Below are 19465 nucleotides of genomic sequence, written 5' to 3'. Positions count from 1 at the left end.
TTCCACAACGATTGAACATTGTCAGTATCAAATATCCATTCTCCGTTCGTAAAGAAACTTATAACCCATATCAATTTTGATCCTTTTTTAAAAGCTTTGTGTTTCCTTAAATAAAAATATGTTATTCTTTTTTTGTAAGAAAGTGTTTAGTGCCTAATTTGCTTTCATCGCAGCTGGGTAAACTTTAGAATTAAATTTTTTTTTATTTTTATTATTCTGTATTTTATTTATAAAATCTCAAAAACTCTTGATTTACTATGAAAATACTTTGTCTGAAGATTTTATTGTGAAAATTATAATGTTACGTGAATTAGCACCCAATATTTTTTATATTATTTGTTTACCCGTACGTGCTCGTGTTGTTTTTGTGGTCTATCGGCAAGGAGTTTTTGTTAATTGTCAGAACTATTGAAAAAATTGTTATACACTATTTTCTGCATTGGTCCCTGAATAACTTTAGGTTAATCATGATTAACTAACGTCGACGCTAACTTCAGGGATCTTTATAATAAAAAAATATACAATTTTTGCGTATTTTTTACTTACACAGGTTTTCTTCCTAGTATTCTTAAAAATATATCTCCTAAAATGGCAGGAATGAAGTGCAATGTGTAGTGGAGAATAAAGAATAAGTACAGAGAATCAGTCATTATTGTATCTGGATAGTAGTATATTTTCTTCAATAATAATTCATAACGATGAGAACGAAAAAAATTCAGCAAATAATACCAAGTCTTAGGGTTGTCTCTTCCGGAAACGTAGTTATATACTTGCGCACTCTTTTGTTCGCTAGAAAAAGATTATTTTTGTTTAACTTCATAATAAATAAATAAAACTAATATTCACAAAGGCGGAAATGTGTACAAATTTCTTACAATTTCGGATTTATTTGCAAAAAAAAGTTACTCTAAATTGAGGGGCCACATGGAATAACAGACGACACGCTCGGATGGATCCCTAACTATATCGAGATAAAGTAAAAATGATCGGAAAAAGAAATTGTCTCAAGAGAAAACGAAATATAATAATGTGTAGAAAATTATATATAAAACAAGTTTTCTCAATGATATTTGCCTTAATTTTCAGTGGGCGATGAGTCCTCTTGCCCCGTTCATTATTGCATGTGTTTCCTCAATTTTTCCCTGCAATGGAGGTTCTTTCTAGTACTGAATTTTACGAAGTAAAACCTCTATTTCGAATTAAATTTACAAATAAAAAATTTTGAAGAATTATTTTTGTAGCAAGGTTTTTTATCAATTTAATTTTTATTCATATAAGTATAAAATTTTGGGAAATAGACATACTTTTTTTTACTAGATGATGTATCCCATGCAGAAGCAATTAGACAATTACAAGCCAAATCAACTGGTACTATTTCCATATTAGCACTTGGTTTTGCATACGTCACTCAAATAAGACCTGAACCAATTCCTATTAAAGCCTGTGATATTCCTTGTTTTGTATCCACCCATCCCTGTAAAGGTTCTTTTAGAGCAGCTACAGCTGAAAAAGAAATATTAATATCACTCTTTCTAGATTTAATGACAGACATTATACTTAATGCCAACATAATCATTGTGTTCAAAACTTAAATTAAATTACCAATTGAAAATCTGTAAATGCAAACTGGAAGTTCTTTTGCATTGTTGCTGACAACTTCTTCAGCAATTGATTTTGTGAAGCAATATGTGTTTGGGAACTTGCCGAGAACTCTAAAAGTTAATTTTTATATTTAATACAAGTAATAATTTTACATTGAAAAGACCATTTATTTAAATTAAATGTATTTTTCCAAATTTTATTTGGATGCATATTTTCCAAACTTTTTATTTTATGAGAATTATTCTCGACTAGAGAGAATTCCTCTTAAAAGCAAAGGAAATACTCTCCGATGAAGAGAAATATTTTTAATTCAAGAATAAAATCTTAAAGGATTTTAGAATGATTATTCTTGTGCGTACAATTTGGTGAATTCGAGTTCGTCTTTTCTGGACATATTTAATTCGTCTATGACACCGACAAGTTCGGTTAGTTTTTCATGTGACAGTGGAGCTAGATAAACTTTTTCTTCAATATGCTCATAAATGCAATTACTAAATGCTGTTGATACATAAACGAAAGCCTGTATTTAAAAGAAATTTCCTTGAATAATTTTATGATAACCAATATTTATAATAGATAATAGACAATTAAATTTTCGGTAACCTTTAAATTTTTGCATTCTTTGCAGATGTTAATCATAGTTTTTACACTATCAACATTTACTTTAAGTGCAGTTTTCAATGGTTCATCAAATCTTGTTGTCGCTGCTACATGAAATACAATAGAAACCTATAAATAAAATTTAAAACTTTTTATTAATAGTTCAGAACTTTACTAATAATTTCGCATTAGATTTTAAATCTATTATGCATATCCACTGTCACACATGATTGACATCATGGATATGTTCGGTAGACCTTGTCGTGGTGGCGGGGCTTTCAACTAAAGGGCAACCAAACAGCAAGAAAAAATGAATTCAAAAAATTCTGAGAAGGTACCCCATGTGAGCAGGCCGGAAACGGGAAATCTTACCATCGGTCCCAGAACCGATGCTCAAGTGCGCGCGGATTGTGGGGCGCACAATTTCTTGCAGTGCCACGAGTGATCGTGGAAAGGGTAGATCCACAGAACATCGTGGAAAATAAAAAAACGAGGAAAGGAAGCACGTCGAGCCTTCTGAGTGTGTCAAGCTGCAGTAGCGGAAAAACCGTTCATAGCGCTATCCACTCAGAAGTAGACGACGAGGCGATAGAAGAGACTCGCGAGATATGCTTGCGGCTCAGAAAGGAGGAGACGACTTGTCTCGAAAAAATGGAGTTGGAGGTCGCAAAGATGATAAAATCTTGCGACATTCAGAAGACCGTCAATAGGACGGTAAAGGATGGACTCAAGGTCATCGACGTCCTGCTAAAGGAGGCAAGGGCAAAGCATGCCGCGGCCGATGAGTCGGACGTCGATTTGGCATGCGTTCTGAGCGGTGCGGAATGCAACCGCAAGGACCGTAAGAAAGAGAGAGAACGTTTCTATAGGCGTAATCTCAAAAGCGTCTTAAGAGATGCTCAGAAACGGAAGAGAGAGGGTGACAGTCCAGAAGAGACTCGAACCAAAACCGATAAGAGGAAGAAGGAGGAAGCTCCTCCAATGGAAACGGAAGTACCAGATCCAAAGATTCCTCAATTGGAAAGAATTGGGTCAAAAAGATCCACAGTTCTAATCCGAGTCGGTGAAGGATTGACATATGCTGACGTTCTGGGTAAGCTTCGCAAAGAGGTCAACCCAGAGGACAGCCATACGAGAATAGTAGCAGCAAAAGCTACAAACAAGGGGGACCTTCTGATTAAGTTCAGAGGAGACTCCGATAAGGACGCTTTCACCGCTGAGGTCACCAAGGCGGTTGGAAGCATGGGTAAGGTGCAGTCATTGGATCGAAGAGTTACACTCGAGATCCGTGATTTGGATTGTCTTACCCAAGAAGCTGAGGTGCAACAAGTGTTGTTTGAAGCAATGGGTAAGCCAGTAAACAGGAGAGTGACGGTCTTAGGACCCAACCGCCGAGGGATGAAGCTCGCGGTTGTAGTCACCAACCCGGAAGAGGCGAACAGGTTGGAGAAATTGGGACACGTAAAAATTGGTTTTATGTGTTGCCCAATTAAAAAAAGAGTAATGGTCGCCGGTGTCATCGATGCTTGGGATACGGTCATATTGGAGCGAAATGCCAAAAGGTGGACAGATCGGCTGCGTGCTTTAAGTGCGGTGAAGCCGGTCACAGATTCTCCAACTGTAAGAAGAGCCCAAGTTGCTTTTTATGCAAGGAAAAGTTTGGCAATAAGGTGTCAACCACCCATATTGCAGGCAGCGGAGGATGCGGAGTCTTCAGGACGGCCCTTGAGGAGGCGAAGAAGACTCTCGCAAGAACTAAAAGCAAATAAAAAGTATTAAAAGGAGCAAGTCGAGAACTTCGTTACCTCGGTTATGTCGAGGAAGAATCTCGACGGCAGCCAACAGGCGTGATTTAAACAGCTTTTGGTTAGTTTGTTTTTTATTAATTTATTTTGTAATTATATACGTGTTTACTTTTTTTTCTTTTCTTTTTTATATCCGTTTACAATTTTATCTTTGACTTTTTACACTTCTTTAAAAATTTGTTTTTTATTATTGTTGTGCTGTGAATTCCGCTTGGATTTTGTAATAGTTTTAATTATTTTTTTAACTACGGACGCAGGAGGACCGCAGAGAAAGGGAGAAGGTCGCATTAGCGACAGAGTTGGAGCGCCACCCTTGAAGGCTAAAGTCTTACGACAGTTCCGAGGGAGGGAAAAGGTCTCCAGAAGAAGGGTTACGGGTTTTAGTGGGTCGGGCTGGTAGTAGGTCGCCAGTTTATTAAATTTATTATAACATTTATTTGTTTATCTTTTTTTAATATTTCCTTCTGTTTCATTTTACCAACCCCACATAACCTTGGAGTGCGGAATCCAAGGTATCTGTAGGCAGATTTCCCAAAAGTCCCTAAGCAAAAAAAAAAAAAAAAAATGTCAATTGATTTACCTTTTTCTTTAGTAACTCCAAATCTGTGTCAGAAAGTGCGAAATTAGGTTTTATTATCGAATCAAATAAATTGTATTTGAAGTAACTATCATTTAATTGACTTAAATACAAGTTATGTGGTACAAATAAATATTTTTAATAACAGACAAGTAATAATCATAATGAAATACATTTTTTTGCGTGCATACACATTAGAATTTTTTTAATATTGAAATATCTCACCTGAGAATTAGTAATTTCTTTGACACGATCTTGAAAGAGTTTTCCTTTTTTTTTGTCTCACTAAAATATACACAGTTTTTATCTTTGGACACAAACGAAGCAGTTTTTCAATTAGAATTTTTCCCATAAATCCCGTACCACCTAGATTTTGAATAAAAATTAAGAAGTTTAAATTTTCCTAAATTTAAATTATTTTAAAATAAAATAAAAAACTCACATGTATTATAATCTGATAGAGCTTTTTTTAATAGTGTAGATAGAAAATTTACACCTATTACATTTAATATTTATAAAATAACACTAATTACCTGTGATAAATATACTTTGGTCAGAGTAAAATTGCTGAATTTCGGTCATTATGCAAGATTTATTAGAAGTTTGTAGTTTTATTTTTTGGAGTTAAATGAAAAATAATTATCCCGATTCAGATGCGTAACTTGGGATGGTAATGCGCTTAACAACTGAGTGAAAGCAAGAATGTTGCACTATGAGGGATTTAATTTTTCGGTGGGAATAAATGCATATTTCATAGTTTCAATTCATTGTTTATGTAAAGTTTTATTAAATTGTTTATAATTCCAGGTGTCATCGTTACAAAGTTGATAAATGTCAAGTTAAGGTATTAGAACATTTAAAGTTTTTTAAATTTATGAAGAACGAACTTCTAAATACAATTAGAATTGATTGTTTTAGAAAAAATCAGGTTGCATTTTTAGAAAAAAATTTTAGTCAATAATTTTTTCAACGCATAGTTAAAATTTGTTTTTGAGAATTTTTATTTACACTTAAAATGTCATGAGTAATTTCATCTTGCTTTTTTTTAAAGAAGACATCTCTCAATTGTGTTCGACTTTTCTTGAGGTATTCTGTGAAATTTAAAATTATCCATGACAAAATTGTTTAAGATTAATTGTTTAAGATCTGTTAAGTAGAAAACTAAAAATTTTCCAAATAAGCCACAGGATTAAGGCATAGAATGTAGTCCGAACAACTTGATGAATGTAAAATAATCTGAAACACCCAAAATATGCAATCAGTTCTTCTTAATGTATCCTTTTTTTCTATATAAATATGTATAATTATAAAATGTAATGATTCTTAGATTGGAAAATTAATTACCTTCTTACTCTGCGACAAGCTTTCTTTTGTCCTTCTTCATCTAGATCCGTTTCTAATATAAACTTTTTACCCCCCTCGCAATGAGTTCGTAGCATTACATCCCAAGTAAATGAAGAAATGTCGAAATTAAATAGTTTCTTATCATTCTCAGAGAGTTTTTCCCACAACGATTTAACATTGTCTGTGTCAAAAATCCATTTTCCATTGGTAAAAAATCGTATTACCCATACCAATTTTGTTCCTTTTTTAAAAACTTTGTGTAACCTTTGGACGAAAGTGTCAGGGACATGAGTAATTTTTATCTTTTTATCGTAATTAAAAAGTATACAATATTTTCGTCTTTTTTACTTACACTGGTTTTCTTCCTAGTATTCTTAAAAATACATCTCCTAAAATGGCTGGAATGAAATGCAATGTGTAGTGGAGAATAAGAAATAAGTAGAGGGAATCAATCATTATTATATCAGGATGGTAGTATGTTTTTTTCAATGCTAATCTATAACGTTGAGTACGAAGATAAGTTTCCAAATAGTCCCAAGTCACAGGATTGTCTCTTCCGGAAACGTAGTTATACACTTGCACACTCTTTTGTTCGCTGGAAAAATTTAATTTTTGTTTAGCTCCATAATAAATGGAGTACAATAAAACGAACAAATGCCTTTTGCCTTGAAGTTGCTCTTAATAAAATTATTGTTGACTACATTGTTTAAGAGCAACTACAAGTGCACTAACATCTATAAATGCCTTTTACTTTCAAATTATTTCTATTAAGGGATAAAATTATGCTTGTCTCCATTATTTAGTAACATTTACAAATACTGCAGAAATAAATTTTTAACGATTTCGTTCAGTCTTGTGAGATTTTTGTACCGATCTTTACAGAAAATTAATTTCGAGCTCCGAGAAGATGAAAATAATTCGGATATTTAATGTTTGATTTCTTTTTATGTATCCTTAGAGATTAAAATATTGCAATAGACATACTTCTTTTTACTAGATGACGTATCCCATGCAGAAGCAATCAGACAATTACAAGCCAAATCAATTGGTACTGTTTCCATCTTTGCTTCTTTGTTTACATAAATCACTCGAATAATACCCGAAGCAATTCCTATTAAAGTCTGAGTCACCGCTTGTTTTGAATCCACCCATCCTTCTAAAGGTTCTTTTAGTGCTGCCAGAGCTAAAAAAAATTACCTATCAAGTTTTGTATATTTAAAAAAAACTTATTCGCATTGTCAACGTAAACCAAATTTTTCTCGCAAAAATACACATTGAATTACCAATTGAAAATCTGTAAACGGAAACTGGAAGTTCGTTTGCACTTTGATTAACGAGGTCTTCGGCGACTGCTTTCGTAAAACAATATGTGTTGGGAAACTTGCCAATGACCCTAAAAATTAATATTCACGTCATACAGCAAATTGTTATTCCACTCTATTTCATTGCAATAAAATAATTAGTATTCTTTAAATACAAGTGTCAAGGAAATTCATTTGTAGTTATTTTACTTACAATTTTGTGAATTTAATTTCTTCTTCTTTAGACATATTTAATTGGTCCATGACACCGACAAGTTCGGTTAGTTTTTCATGTGACAGTGGTGCTGGATAAACTTTTTCTTCAATATGCTCATAAATACAGTTACTAAATGCTGTTGACACGTATACGAAAGCCTATTTGAAAAAATTTCCCTAAATAATTACATGAAACCGAATTTTCATAATGAAAAATCACGAATCGTAATTACACGAATAAATAAAGTAATTAATAAACTGAATAAAGTAACTATTACTATAAAAGTCAGTCACTGATTTAAGTTGTAATATTTTCTGATCATTTAGTTAAAATATATTTGAGTGGTGGTTTTTAACTGATAGAACTAGTCAGATTTAACTAATTTTTCAGTTACTATTTACTAAAAATCAGTAATTTTTTCAAGAGTAAAATTTACTTTCTGGATGTAGTGAAAGTTGACTTAAAAATAATTGATCACCTTTAAATTTTTGCATCCTTTGGAGATATCAATCATAGTTTTTACACTATCAACATTCACTTTAAGTGCAGTTTTCAATGTTTCGTCAAATCTTGTTGTCGCTGCTGCATTAAATACAATCGAAACCTTAATAATTTTTAAAATCATTAATTAATATTGAAAATATAATTAGTTGAATTATATTTTACATTGGATTTTTAATCCGTTAGTTGTGAATACTTTCTGTAACAAGTATTTTTTTTATTTCACTTGTTATTGAAAATATTTACGATTTTAGTTTTTTTACCTCTCTTTTAAGTAAATCTAAATCTGCAGTCGACAGTCCAAAATTAGGTTCTATTATATCTCCAGCCAGTGGTACAATTTTTTTGTCAAAATTTGGATCTATTTCTTTTAGAGGTTCAAACATCTGTTGAAATGTTTAGAGTGAACCAAATTAATGTATCTAAATTTTGGTTTGCAGTTAAATTGATATTTACTATTAATAATTTCGTATTGTGGAGTAATTTAGACCATATGTTAATTAGTAATTATTATAATTAATAATTGTTGTAATTATTAATTGTTGTAATTATTAATTGTTTTAATTAATAATTATTGTAATTTATAATTATTATAATTAATATTTATTATAATTATTAATTATCATTCTTATCATAAGGATTAGTTTATACATTTAAGAACTAAAATATGATTAAAATTTTTCTTGTTAAAATTGAAATTAGTCTTACACGTGAACTAATCAGTTCTTTAACTCGATCACGAATTTGTTTCCCTCTTTTCGGACGGACTAAAATATAAATGGCTTTTATCTTTGGACATGATCGAAGTAATTTTTCAATAAGAACTTTTCCTAAAAATCCTGTTCCACCTATAATGAATAATATGGACAAAATAATTAAATATTTTAACTATAAAAATACAAATACGTAAAACAGTATATTTCTAATTTTATCTAATATACAATTTTTTCTATAAAGTTTATAAAAAATTATGAATACTTTATTGAAAGTTTGTTTATAATTTCTAAAGAATTTATTTATACTTTATGAAGAGTTTATTTATATTCTATAAAAAATATAATTTTTGTTTAAAATTTTATTAAGTAAATTTCATTACCTGTGATAAATACACTTTGATAACTATAAAATTCTTGAATTTTTGACATGACGAAAAGAGTGAAATTATTATTTTTTAATTTGAGTTAAAAGTTAATTTTTTTCCTAAAATTTGTACTGAAAACACAAAAACTATGACCGTAACAATTTAAAAGGTATTTTTGGTTCGAAAGGCGCATATAAACTGAAATCAAACCAATAGTGGTCTTACTTAAAAAAATGTAAATTTGTGGTGGGAATATCTCATAAATGAATTATAAATATAAACGAGTTACGTTACTTTTATTTAGAATTTTCAAAGGAAATGTAAATAAAAATGCTGACAAACTTTCCAATCATCGCAGCAATATATTTTAGAATTAATTTAATTTTATAAAATAAATGTTGATGCCTAATGATTGTTTTGGTTTGAGTCTCTGTACATTTTTTGTATTTGCGATTTTTATCAAGTAACATTGTTTATTTATTTACATGGAAAAAAAATTATAAAAAACTGAAAAAAAGAAATAGAAAATGATTAAAAAATTCTTTTGATTTGTATTTTTAACTAATTAAGTTTTTCATATTATTAGATAAATATTTAATTGAATTGAATAATTTTTATTTAATTGATTTCAATAATTTACTTAGGTTAATTATATAATATATATATAATAGTTTTTGAAAATAATAATTAGGTATCATTATAATTGTATTAATAAAAATAAAAATAATAATGTAATAATAATATAATGATATAACAATAGTGATAGTAATAAGTTTGATATAATAGTCAAATAGCGGATTATCTATTTGTATCAAATTTTTTTAAAAGCATATGTAACGTTACCTTCGAACAGTCGAATTTTTGCACTTAAATTATGCTGAAAGGTCTTAAGAATAAAACACAATATTCATTAAAAAAAAGGAAGCATTTTTTAGAAACTGAATTTTAAATTTGGATGGCTTAGTGGCCTTATTTGCATGCTAGATAACTAGAACTTTGAAGACAATTTTTTTAAAATTACCTTTTTTTAATTCATTAGTAAAAGTATTAATCTAATTTTAACTATGTATTTTTTTTAATTGTTTAAAATTTTCTTATATTTACCCTTTTTTTTAATTTTAATCTTATAGATCAAAATGATTATAATAAAAATTATAATATAGTAATAAATATAAATGTAATAGAAATTTAGAATTTGAGAGATTGAGATTAATTGAATTATAAAATATGTTTAATTCAAACAATGGTTTTGGTGGTCTATCTATTTTTTCTCAGACTAAAAACTATTTTCTCTGTGCTGTTTTTATAGTTTAACTTAATTAATTAAAATACTGAACGTTTTTTTTTTACTTTTTTTTATTATTTTTTGTACACATTATACACATATCGATATTCAAATTTATTATCACTAAATAATGAATGTTATATAAAAATTAATAGTAATAATTTACATATAATACTTACAATTATGGTTATTATTTGTAATTTTAATTCTAATAAAAGTTATTAATAATTAAAAATTCCTACTATTAGTTAATTAAATTTTAAAATATAGAAACAAATTTCCAAATGAGCCATAGAAGAAAATATCCAGTAATGATTTTCACGATTTGATGTATTATCCAAAGTCTGTAAAATAAGAATTAATATTAATGCCATTATCACTCTCATAACAGAATTAAAATAAAAAGTAAAAAAGAAATTTAATTACAATATATAAATTTGTTTAACGATTAATCAATTAATAAATTATATTGTATATCCACTTACTTTTGATTATGTCGTTGGCCTTTTTTTATCGAGTGCTCGTCATTATTCTCTTTTATAATAAATTTTCTAATACCATCCATATATACATTCATTGTATCATTCCAATTAATTGTGGTAATATCAAATGATAGTAATTTTTTGTCATCCTCTGAGAGTCTATTCCATAGAGCTTGTATCCTGTGAGTATCGAATTCCCATTCTTGAGTCATGAATGGCACTAAAATGTCTAATAATTTCATTCCTCTGGTATAAATATTATAGAGTCTGAAAAAAGTGATTTAAATTCAAATTTTTTCGCAGGAAACATATTAGTTTTGGGTCCCTGTCGATTTTCCTGTTTTTCAATTTAATACTTTTCTTCAGACTGAATGCAAAATTAAAATTCAAAATTTATGAGAAAATCGACTGGGACCCAAAACTAATGTATGTCCTGTGGGGTACTTTGAAAAGAAGGAAAAAGTTATTTCTGTATATTACTCACATTGGCTTTCTTCCAATTAATTTTAAAACTAAATCACCCACTAATGCTGGTAATAAGTGTAAAAAAAAGTTAAAAACAAGAAATAATGTTTTAGAGTCCATGAACCATCCGCATGGATAATAGATGGATTTGGAAATTGGTTTTGACCTTCTATATTCCTCCATTAACATTCTCATATCGTTCCATAGAAGAGGATTATCCCTACCCGAAACGTAATTGTAAACTGGAACATCTTCATTTTTTCTAATTGAATTAAAATTATAATGTAGTTAGTACATTTTCAAATTATTATTATTATTATTATTACTATAAATATTTTTTAATTTCTTTTGAAATAGGAGAAATATTGAAGAGATATTAAAATTACAGTAACAAATAAATGAAAAGTAAACAATTGAGTTACCCTCTTTGAATTGCATGATTTCCCCAAGCAGATGCAATTAATGCATTGCTAACATAATCAGCGGGTACAAAATCACATTTTGCATTGCGATCTGCATAAATGACGTGAATAAAACCTCGGCCAATTTGTGACATAGCTACATTTAGACCTTGATTATTGTCTAGCCATCCAGGAAATGGTTCTTTATATGTTGATAATGCTACAATGTCAAAAATTTATATATTTTTTTAATTATTTAATTAATTTATTTTAATTTATTATTCATTATTATTCATTTTTTTAATCCAATTTATTTAATTATTACTGTTAAAAATAAAAAAAATTGAAACAATATACCTATTGAAAATCTGTATATGCAGAATGGTAAGTCCTTCGCATTTTCATTCACTAAATTTTCAGCTATTGCTTTTGTAAAAGCATAAGTGTTGGGAAATTTACCTAGAAGGCTAAAAATGAATTCGTTTCATTAGAAATTGACAAGATATTATGAAAATATTAGTTTTTTAAAAAAGTAATTAAGAACCTCTTTGTCATTTTCTCTTCTTCTTCGTCTGTTAAATTTTTTCTTTTCATTATATTTACTACTGCATTAATTTCCTCGTAAGTTATAGATGGATAAATTTTTTCTTCAATTTTTTTATAAATACAATTACTAAAAGCTGTGGACACGTAAACTGCTGACTGTAAAATTAATATTGGGGTGGAATTTACAATTCTTTTTATTCCAATTAATTTTAATTACAATTTGTCTATTTTATTATATTAAAGATTTAATTTTTAGTACTATTTGTACTGAACGGTTTTTTTTTATTTTTGTAAGTCTGTATATTGACTGAATAAATAAATAAATAATTGTAATTGCCTATAATTATATTATTTATATTTACCTTTAACTTTTTGCAAGCTCTACAAAGAATAATTAATTCTTTTACTGCATTGACGTTAATGGCAACAGCCATTGATAATCTTTCATTGAATTTAACAGTAGCTGCTGCATGAAAAATAATTGACACCTAAACATTCAAATTTTTTTTTAATTATTGCTTATTTTTATTTTTTAATATTTTTTTACAAAACACAATTTTTCATAATTTAATATAAATAAATAAGTTGTGTAAATTTAAACTTCTCGTAATATATTTCTCCACTCTTTTAAAATCAAAAATAGTTTTAAAGAAAAACATTTATTGACGTTATTTTTTTTAAATGAAATAAGTGTATTTGTTTTTGAAAAAATTTAATTTTTAATATTCAAAATAAATCGTGTCAAACAACAACTTATTTTGCAAATCATTTCTTCCTATCGTTAAACTGAATTATGTATTCGATTAATTACGTCAGCTATTGCAGGTCATAGTAATCCACGTGCGATTAAATTGATTATATAATTACTCAATTATACTTGTGGGTTTATTAGTTCATATTTTTCTTTCTCTAAAAAAAATGTGTATATGCCTAATGCCCTTTCTTGATCTTTAACAATAAAGTTTATTTTTTTAAACAATATTTTTTCTTACATACGTTTAATAAAACTGCAAGTTTTTAACTGAAAAAATGTAGAAAAATGCTAATTTATTTATACAATCTAATCAAGTAATCAATTTGATGCTTATTCTTTACTACAATGTTTAAATTTTTAAATGCCTCAGATTACTTCTGAATATTGAGAACAGTCTCATTTGAATTTACCTTGAACTTCTAAGTGCTGCTCATGTCGAAAAAACTTTGTTTGTGGCTCAAATTATTTCAACATTCGTGAATTAAAGCTCAAAATATAAAAAATTGGTTTAGAAAATTAAAGAATTGTTAAAATTTTGAAAATAATGAAAAACTTGTAATCAATAAAATTTACTACGAATGTTACAAATTTTCCTCTGGAAATAAGGATTTTTAATAACAAAATTATTCAAATTTTTCTTGAACATTACAAGTAACTATTAAAAATTCTTATTTTCAGAGTAAATTTGATTGTTTTTAAAATAAATTTTTCTAATAAAAAAAAGAAATTGTCTTTGATCTTTTAGCAATTTTTTAAAATGATTTCTGATATTAGAATAAATAATTATCAAGAGAAAAATTACTTCCAAGGCGAGGAAACAATAATTTAGTTGAAATTCCGGGAATTTTGGAAAATCTGTGAAGAAAAATCGAAATTACTGCTTTCCTGGACTTGGACCCTTTTGCAATTTTTTTTAAAGCGCTTCTAACATTAAAATATTAGATTACATTATTTATTAAAATATTAAACATTAAATTTAAAAACATTAACATTAAAATATCAAAAGAAAAAAATTTTAGTGGAAAAATATTATTTTATCAAATTTTTTCAATACATGGTTTTATTTGTTTTTTATGGAGAGAAGTGTATATATATATTTATTAATTTTTCATGTAAACGAAAAAATATATGTATTAAAAATGTCTGTTAAATTTAAATAAGGAAAGTAAATTTTCCTATAATTTAATCAATCATGTACCTCATTTGTAAGGAGTAAACAATCTTCAGCTGACATTCCTAATCCAGGTTTTGTTCCATCTCCACTGATTCCTACTATTTTCTCTCTGAAATTTGGATTTTCTTTTTCCAAAACTTCAAATACCTTAAAAATGAATTAATTTTTAATTAAAGTAATTAGTCATTTTTTACCACACCATTGTCACACTAGGTCAATTTGACCAAAAATTTATCATCGTTCCGTATAAAATTAATAATTATACTTTTAACTATTCCCCGCGGAATTGTTTTAATATCAACTTATCAAGTTTAAAAATATTTAAATTTAATTAAATTCTTTCAAAAATTAATTTACAATTTGGTGATTTAGAGAAATTTATACATCCAGAAAAAAATATCCTTGACTCAGAGATTACCAATATTTTTATTTGTTTCAAATTAATTTTCTTGATATCAAAGAAAAATTTTATTTGTGCCTAATAAAATTTTTAACCAAAACAAAATAATTTGATGTTTTGGTATGTTTTATTTATAAATAATTTATTTATTTTTAACAAATTATGTTTGGTTCAAAACAAATTTTTCTCTGGGCATAGAATAAATATCGTCTGGTTTATTAAATTTTAAAAAAGAATTTTAATTCCAATTTTTAACTCAATAGAAAAAATTCATTTTAACTATATCAAAAATTTTATAATCATTAATACAAATTTAATTTGCAAATTTTTTATTTAGGTATTAAATTGTAATTAATTTTTAATCCGAGTTAAAATAAATTAGAAAAATTCATAATGGCGGAAATTAATTAAGAAATTAATTTTTTATATTACTTGTACTGAAAAAAATTCATCCAATCGTGTTTTTATATCTTTCCCCTTTTTTGGACGAATTAATATATAAATTTTTCCAATTTGTGGAAAACTTCGAAGCAATTTTTCTATTAAAATTTTTCCTATAAATCCAGTTCCACCTGACAATGAGAAAAATTATTTATTTTTTTTATTGTATCGTTGACACTAACACCCAAAGAAACATTTTATTTAAACCAAATATATATATTTTATTTGAGTTAAATAAAATGTATATATTTATCTCACAGCCAACTATGTTATTTATTTGGAATAAATAAAAATTTTGTTAGCATAAATCAAAACTATTTAAACCAAATAAAATTTATTTTAAACAAATAAAAATTCTAGTTGGCTCTGAGTGAAATATATCTTTTTTCTTGTATGTAGCTTTTTAAAGGGATTTAAATAAGGATAAAAACGTAAAACTTCTTGTTTTACTTTTATTTTATATTTTTTTGTACTTAAATATTTTTATGAGGAGTTTTAACAGATATTTTAAAAATAATTTACCTGTTATGAAGATATTTTGACCTTCATAGAAACGTTGAACTTCCGTCATTTTTAATTGATGTCTATTTACTTAGTTTTTGTGTCAAAAAAAAAAATAAAAGAAGCAAAAATTTTTTAAATAAAGTGTTAATTGAAAATAATTTAATATTCACATTCACATGTTTTCACTATTACTAATGATTCTTCACTGTCCTTACAAATTCTTATACAAATTTAAACAAATTTTTTATAGAGAGTGGGAAGAAGCGAATTATTTAAAGGTCTAATTAATATGCAACAGTTCAATTCTTTTGAAAATATATGTGAACTATGAAGGATTTTTCCATTATAAGAGGTGGTAAAATTCAAGGTATTAAATGTTTCTTTACAGTCGAACCTGGATAAGTGAGAAAGTGCAAATTTTTTTCTCATTTATAGAGAATCTTTCTTTTCAGAAATCTAAAAGAAAAAGTGACTTTTTTTACTTTGGTTCGATTGTATTTTATTTATGATTATAATACCTGAGTATAAAAATAGGAAGGGTATTTAGATTTATGTTTAATTTTTGAGGAAAACAAGGGGCGATAATAATAATTGTAGAGACTTACCTGTGCACAATAAAACATAAAATTCATTTGACATAAATTTTGTTTGGTATAAATTTAATTTGACATAAGATTCATTTAACATATGATTCATTTGGCATAAAATTTATTTGGCATTAAATTCATTTGACATAATACCCATTTTACATATAAAAATCATTTGACACAAAATTTATCTGACATAAATGTCATTTGACATAAAATTCACTTGGTAAAAATTTCGTTTGACTTGGATCCTTTTGCAATAATTGTTTTTAAATGGCTTTTAATATTAAAATAAACAATTAGCAAAAGAAAATTTTTTCGTCCAATAAACGTTGGTAACTTCAGTTTCATTATTTTTATGTCAAATGATCTTTTTACGTCAAATGAGAATTATGTTAAATAATTTTTATGTTAAATGATGTTTATATCATCAAATTAAATTTATGTTAAATATAAATTTAATGTCAAATGGAATTTATGTTAAATATAAATTTAATGTCAAATGGAATTTATGATAAACGAAATTCGTCAAAATTGAGTTTTATGTAGGGTAGAGCGGGGCTAGTTGAGCATAGGGGTAAGTTGAGCAACCGAAATATCTCAGGCTCTATAAATTGGCCGCTAATTTTTTCAATGTCAGAAAGAAGCAGGTGCAAGAGGGGACATTACTGCGCAAGTACCTGCTTCTTTCTGGCATTGAAAAAATTAGCCCCCCCCCTTTTTTTTTTTTTTTTTTTTTTCCTCTTTCTCTTTCTCCCTTTTCTGTTTCTCTTAATTGAATTAGGAGTCCCTGTAACGTTCTCGTCTGGATGACTTTCCTTCCGGGTGGATTGAGTAACCTGGAACTGCGGTCTCGAATAGACGACACGTTGCAGGATCCTCTCCTAATCTTCTCTCGAATCTACCGAATCACCATTTATCTACTAATATTATTATTAATCCCAACATTAATTAATCTAACCATTTATTTGTCATGTACTCCTAAAATTACCTTTCCTATGTATAAAGCTTAAGCTTACCCTTTACCTGTGATGATCATGGCAGTATGCACGATGCTTAAGGCAAGTGCGTTGTCAACGTAACCGTATGAACGGTTAATAAGAAGAAGAAGAAGAAGAAGAAGAAGAAAAAATTAGCGGCCAATTTATAGAGCCTGAGATATTTCGGTTGCTCAACTTACCCCTATGCTCAACTAGCCCCGCTCTACCCTAACATGAAATTTGTGTTAAATAAATTTTATGTCAAACGAAATTTTAACCATTTTATGTCAAATGACATTTATGTCAGATAAATTTTGTGTCAAGTGCTTTTTATATGTCAAATGGGAATTATGTTACATGAATTTTATGTCAAATGAAATTTATGTTAAATAAATATTATATCAAATAAAATAATTATGTTAGATACATTTTTTAAATAAATTTTTTATCTTAAATAAATTTCATGTTAATTGATATTTATATAAAATGAATTCTATGTCCAATGAAAATGTCAAATGAATTATCATGTCAAATGAATTTCCTGTCAAATGGATTTCATGTCAAATAGATTTCATGTCAAATGAAATTAATGTTTAATAAACTATTATGTCGAATAATATATCGAGAATATTCATGCATGCGTGTAAAAAATAAAAAAAACAACATTAGATATAATTTACTTTTCCATTTATTGTCGTAATAATATTTAAAACAACATATTACATATATACGTGTATATGTATAGAAGGTGCTTTTTTGTGTGTGTAATATTTCTAGATGAATGACTTTTTTTTCATGTACAATGTCATCGTTCTTTATGAAACATTCATTCAATATATTCATTATTATTCAGGCACTCTTTCTATATTTGGACTTTTACAATAATAATTAGGTCTCAATGTAAAAAATACATTTATAAATTAGTATCAAACACGAGGTTTACGTATTTTGTAAAAAAAAAAATTTCCCTTAGCACCATTAAAAAAATACACAAATTGTTTTTATTTTTTTAAATACCTTTAAAGAAATTTCCTTATTGCAAAAAATATTATACAAATTGAAAGATCACGAGATAATTAGAAACAAATTTAATTTCTTAAAATGTACTATTTTTTCCTATATTACGTAAATAAATCGAAGAAGATATTTAAATTTGTTTTTCCTTAGCCTGCGTGATGTTACAATTATAAAATTTTTGATAGTTTCGAGAATCGATAAATTAAATTTATATCACAAATTATTAGAAGATTTTATCTCTTTTTTTGGTAGAAGGGTGGAGGAGGGTTTTAGTGTTTAAATAAAAAAAAAATAAGAAACATAGATTTTTCATCGTTGATTTTTTGTTTCTTCATTTATATAATATAATAGAATTGATAATTTTTCAGGTACTAATTAATTCGCACTCAATCATTTTTACACACATTCTATATAAGTGATTTTCTGTTTTTTATATATATATATGTATAACCATTACAAAATATAATTCTAACTTAACCAAACGATATACGTCCTACTACAACAATCAATATACATACTTGAAAAAAGATCTCTTAGCTCGTCATTAAGAAAAAAAATCTCAATATTTCCATTAGAAAAAATATTTTAAAAAACATTTTTCATAATTAACATAATATTTCGAGCATTTATATACAATAAACACTTTGAGAAAATGAAATTGAAAAACAAAATTTCGATTTTCCCTTCTCAAATTCAGTCAAACTTTTGTGCCATTTTTATTTGAGGCAAATTTTCTCTCCTTTCTTTTCAAATATGAAAACAATTTTCTTCAACGACGAGCTTTTTAAAAAAAAATCCACATTTTTCTAAATGTAAAATTTTATTCATTATACACAAAAAAAGAATAAAATCAGAAGCGAATTACCGAGATAAAAGTTCATCGACGCTTTTTTAGTAAACAATTATTTTTCAATCGTTTTTTTTTCATTAATTATAGCTAATAACTACAAGTATATTTTTATTTCGACTCATCAGCGTCTTTAATCTCCAGCGGCAATTCAACGATCTGCACAGCCTAATTTTCACATTTATTTCTTAATAAAAATTTACAACGCGAAAGAAATTAAAAAGAAAAAATCGAGTCTTGAGGCAGTTGATTTTGAAAAGAAATTTTTTTTATACAAAAATTAGTCTTGACAGTGCATTGGGATAAAAATTACATACTAAATACAGAATTTTAAATATTTATACTTTATATATGTATATCATTTTAAATTCATATGTAAAATTACAATAATATGGATTTCAAAGTCTTCCTGAGGATTCTCGATTTTTGCTGCAATTTAATTTCGCGATTCTATGGACTAGACGAAAGGCATATAAAAAAATACCACCAGTTTTTTTTTAATTTACAAATTAACGTAGATATGAGAAACAATCTTTACAGACAAAGAATATTTA

The 19465-nt window shown here is 27.2% G+C and overlaps 1 protein-coding gene across 1 annotated transcript; it reads right to left on the bottom strand.

The window, feature by feature from the left end:
• Positions 1-1352: 1352 nt before the first annotated feature.
• Positions 1353-15680, bottom strand: LOC122512173. Its single transcript, XM_043627881.1, has 22 exons — positions 15499-15680; positions 14968-15107; positions 14160-14282; positions 12570-12695; positions 12206-12363; positions 12019-12128; positions 11683-11881; positions 11280-11522; positions 10799-11062; positions 9044-9099; positions 8656-8795; positions 8211-8333; positions 7925-8050; positions 7444-7604; positions 7212-7321; positions 6913-7111; positions 6281-6523; positions 5928-6192; positions 2206-2331; positions 1962-2122; positions 1603-1712; positions 1353-1503 (listed from the first exon to the last, which is right to left on the bottom strand). Exons 1-22 carry the CDS (start codon positions 15545-15547, stop codon positions 1409-1411), a joined length of 3327 nt encoding a protein of 1108 aa, XP_043483816.1. The 5' UTR covers positions 15548-15680; the 3' UTR covers positions 1353-1408.
• Positions 15681-19465: the final 3785 nt, after the last annotated feature.

This window comes from Leptopilina heterotoma, unplaced genomic scaffold (genome assembly GCF_015476425.1).
Source record: "Leptopilina heterotoma isolate Lh14 unplaced genomic scaffold, ASM1547642v1 Lhet_95, whole genome shotgun sequence".
Lineage (NCBI taxonomy): Eukaryota > Metazoa > Arthropoda > Insecta > Hymenoptera > Figitidae > Leptopilina > Leptopilina heterotoma.
This window is presented reverse-complemented; position numbering and strand designations above follow the sequence as displayed.

Excerpts from the sequence above, each read along its gene's own strand:
- LOC122512173 (XM_043627881.1), bottom strand. The coding sequence starts at position 15,547 with ATGACGGAAGTTCAACGTTTCTATGAAGGTCAAAATATCTTCATAACA. Across the intron at positions 12,696-14,159 it reads GTTTACTCCTTACAAATGAG|GTGTCAATTATTTTTCATGC; the intron begins GTACATGATTGA and ends TTGAATGTTTAG. Across the intron at positions 12,364-12,569 it reads GAGCTTGCAAAAAGTTAAAG|TCAGCAGTTTACGTGTCCAC; the intron begins GTAAATATAAAT and ends TTAATTTTACAG.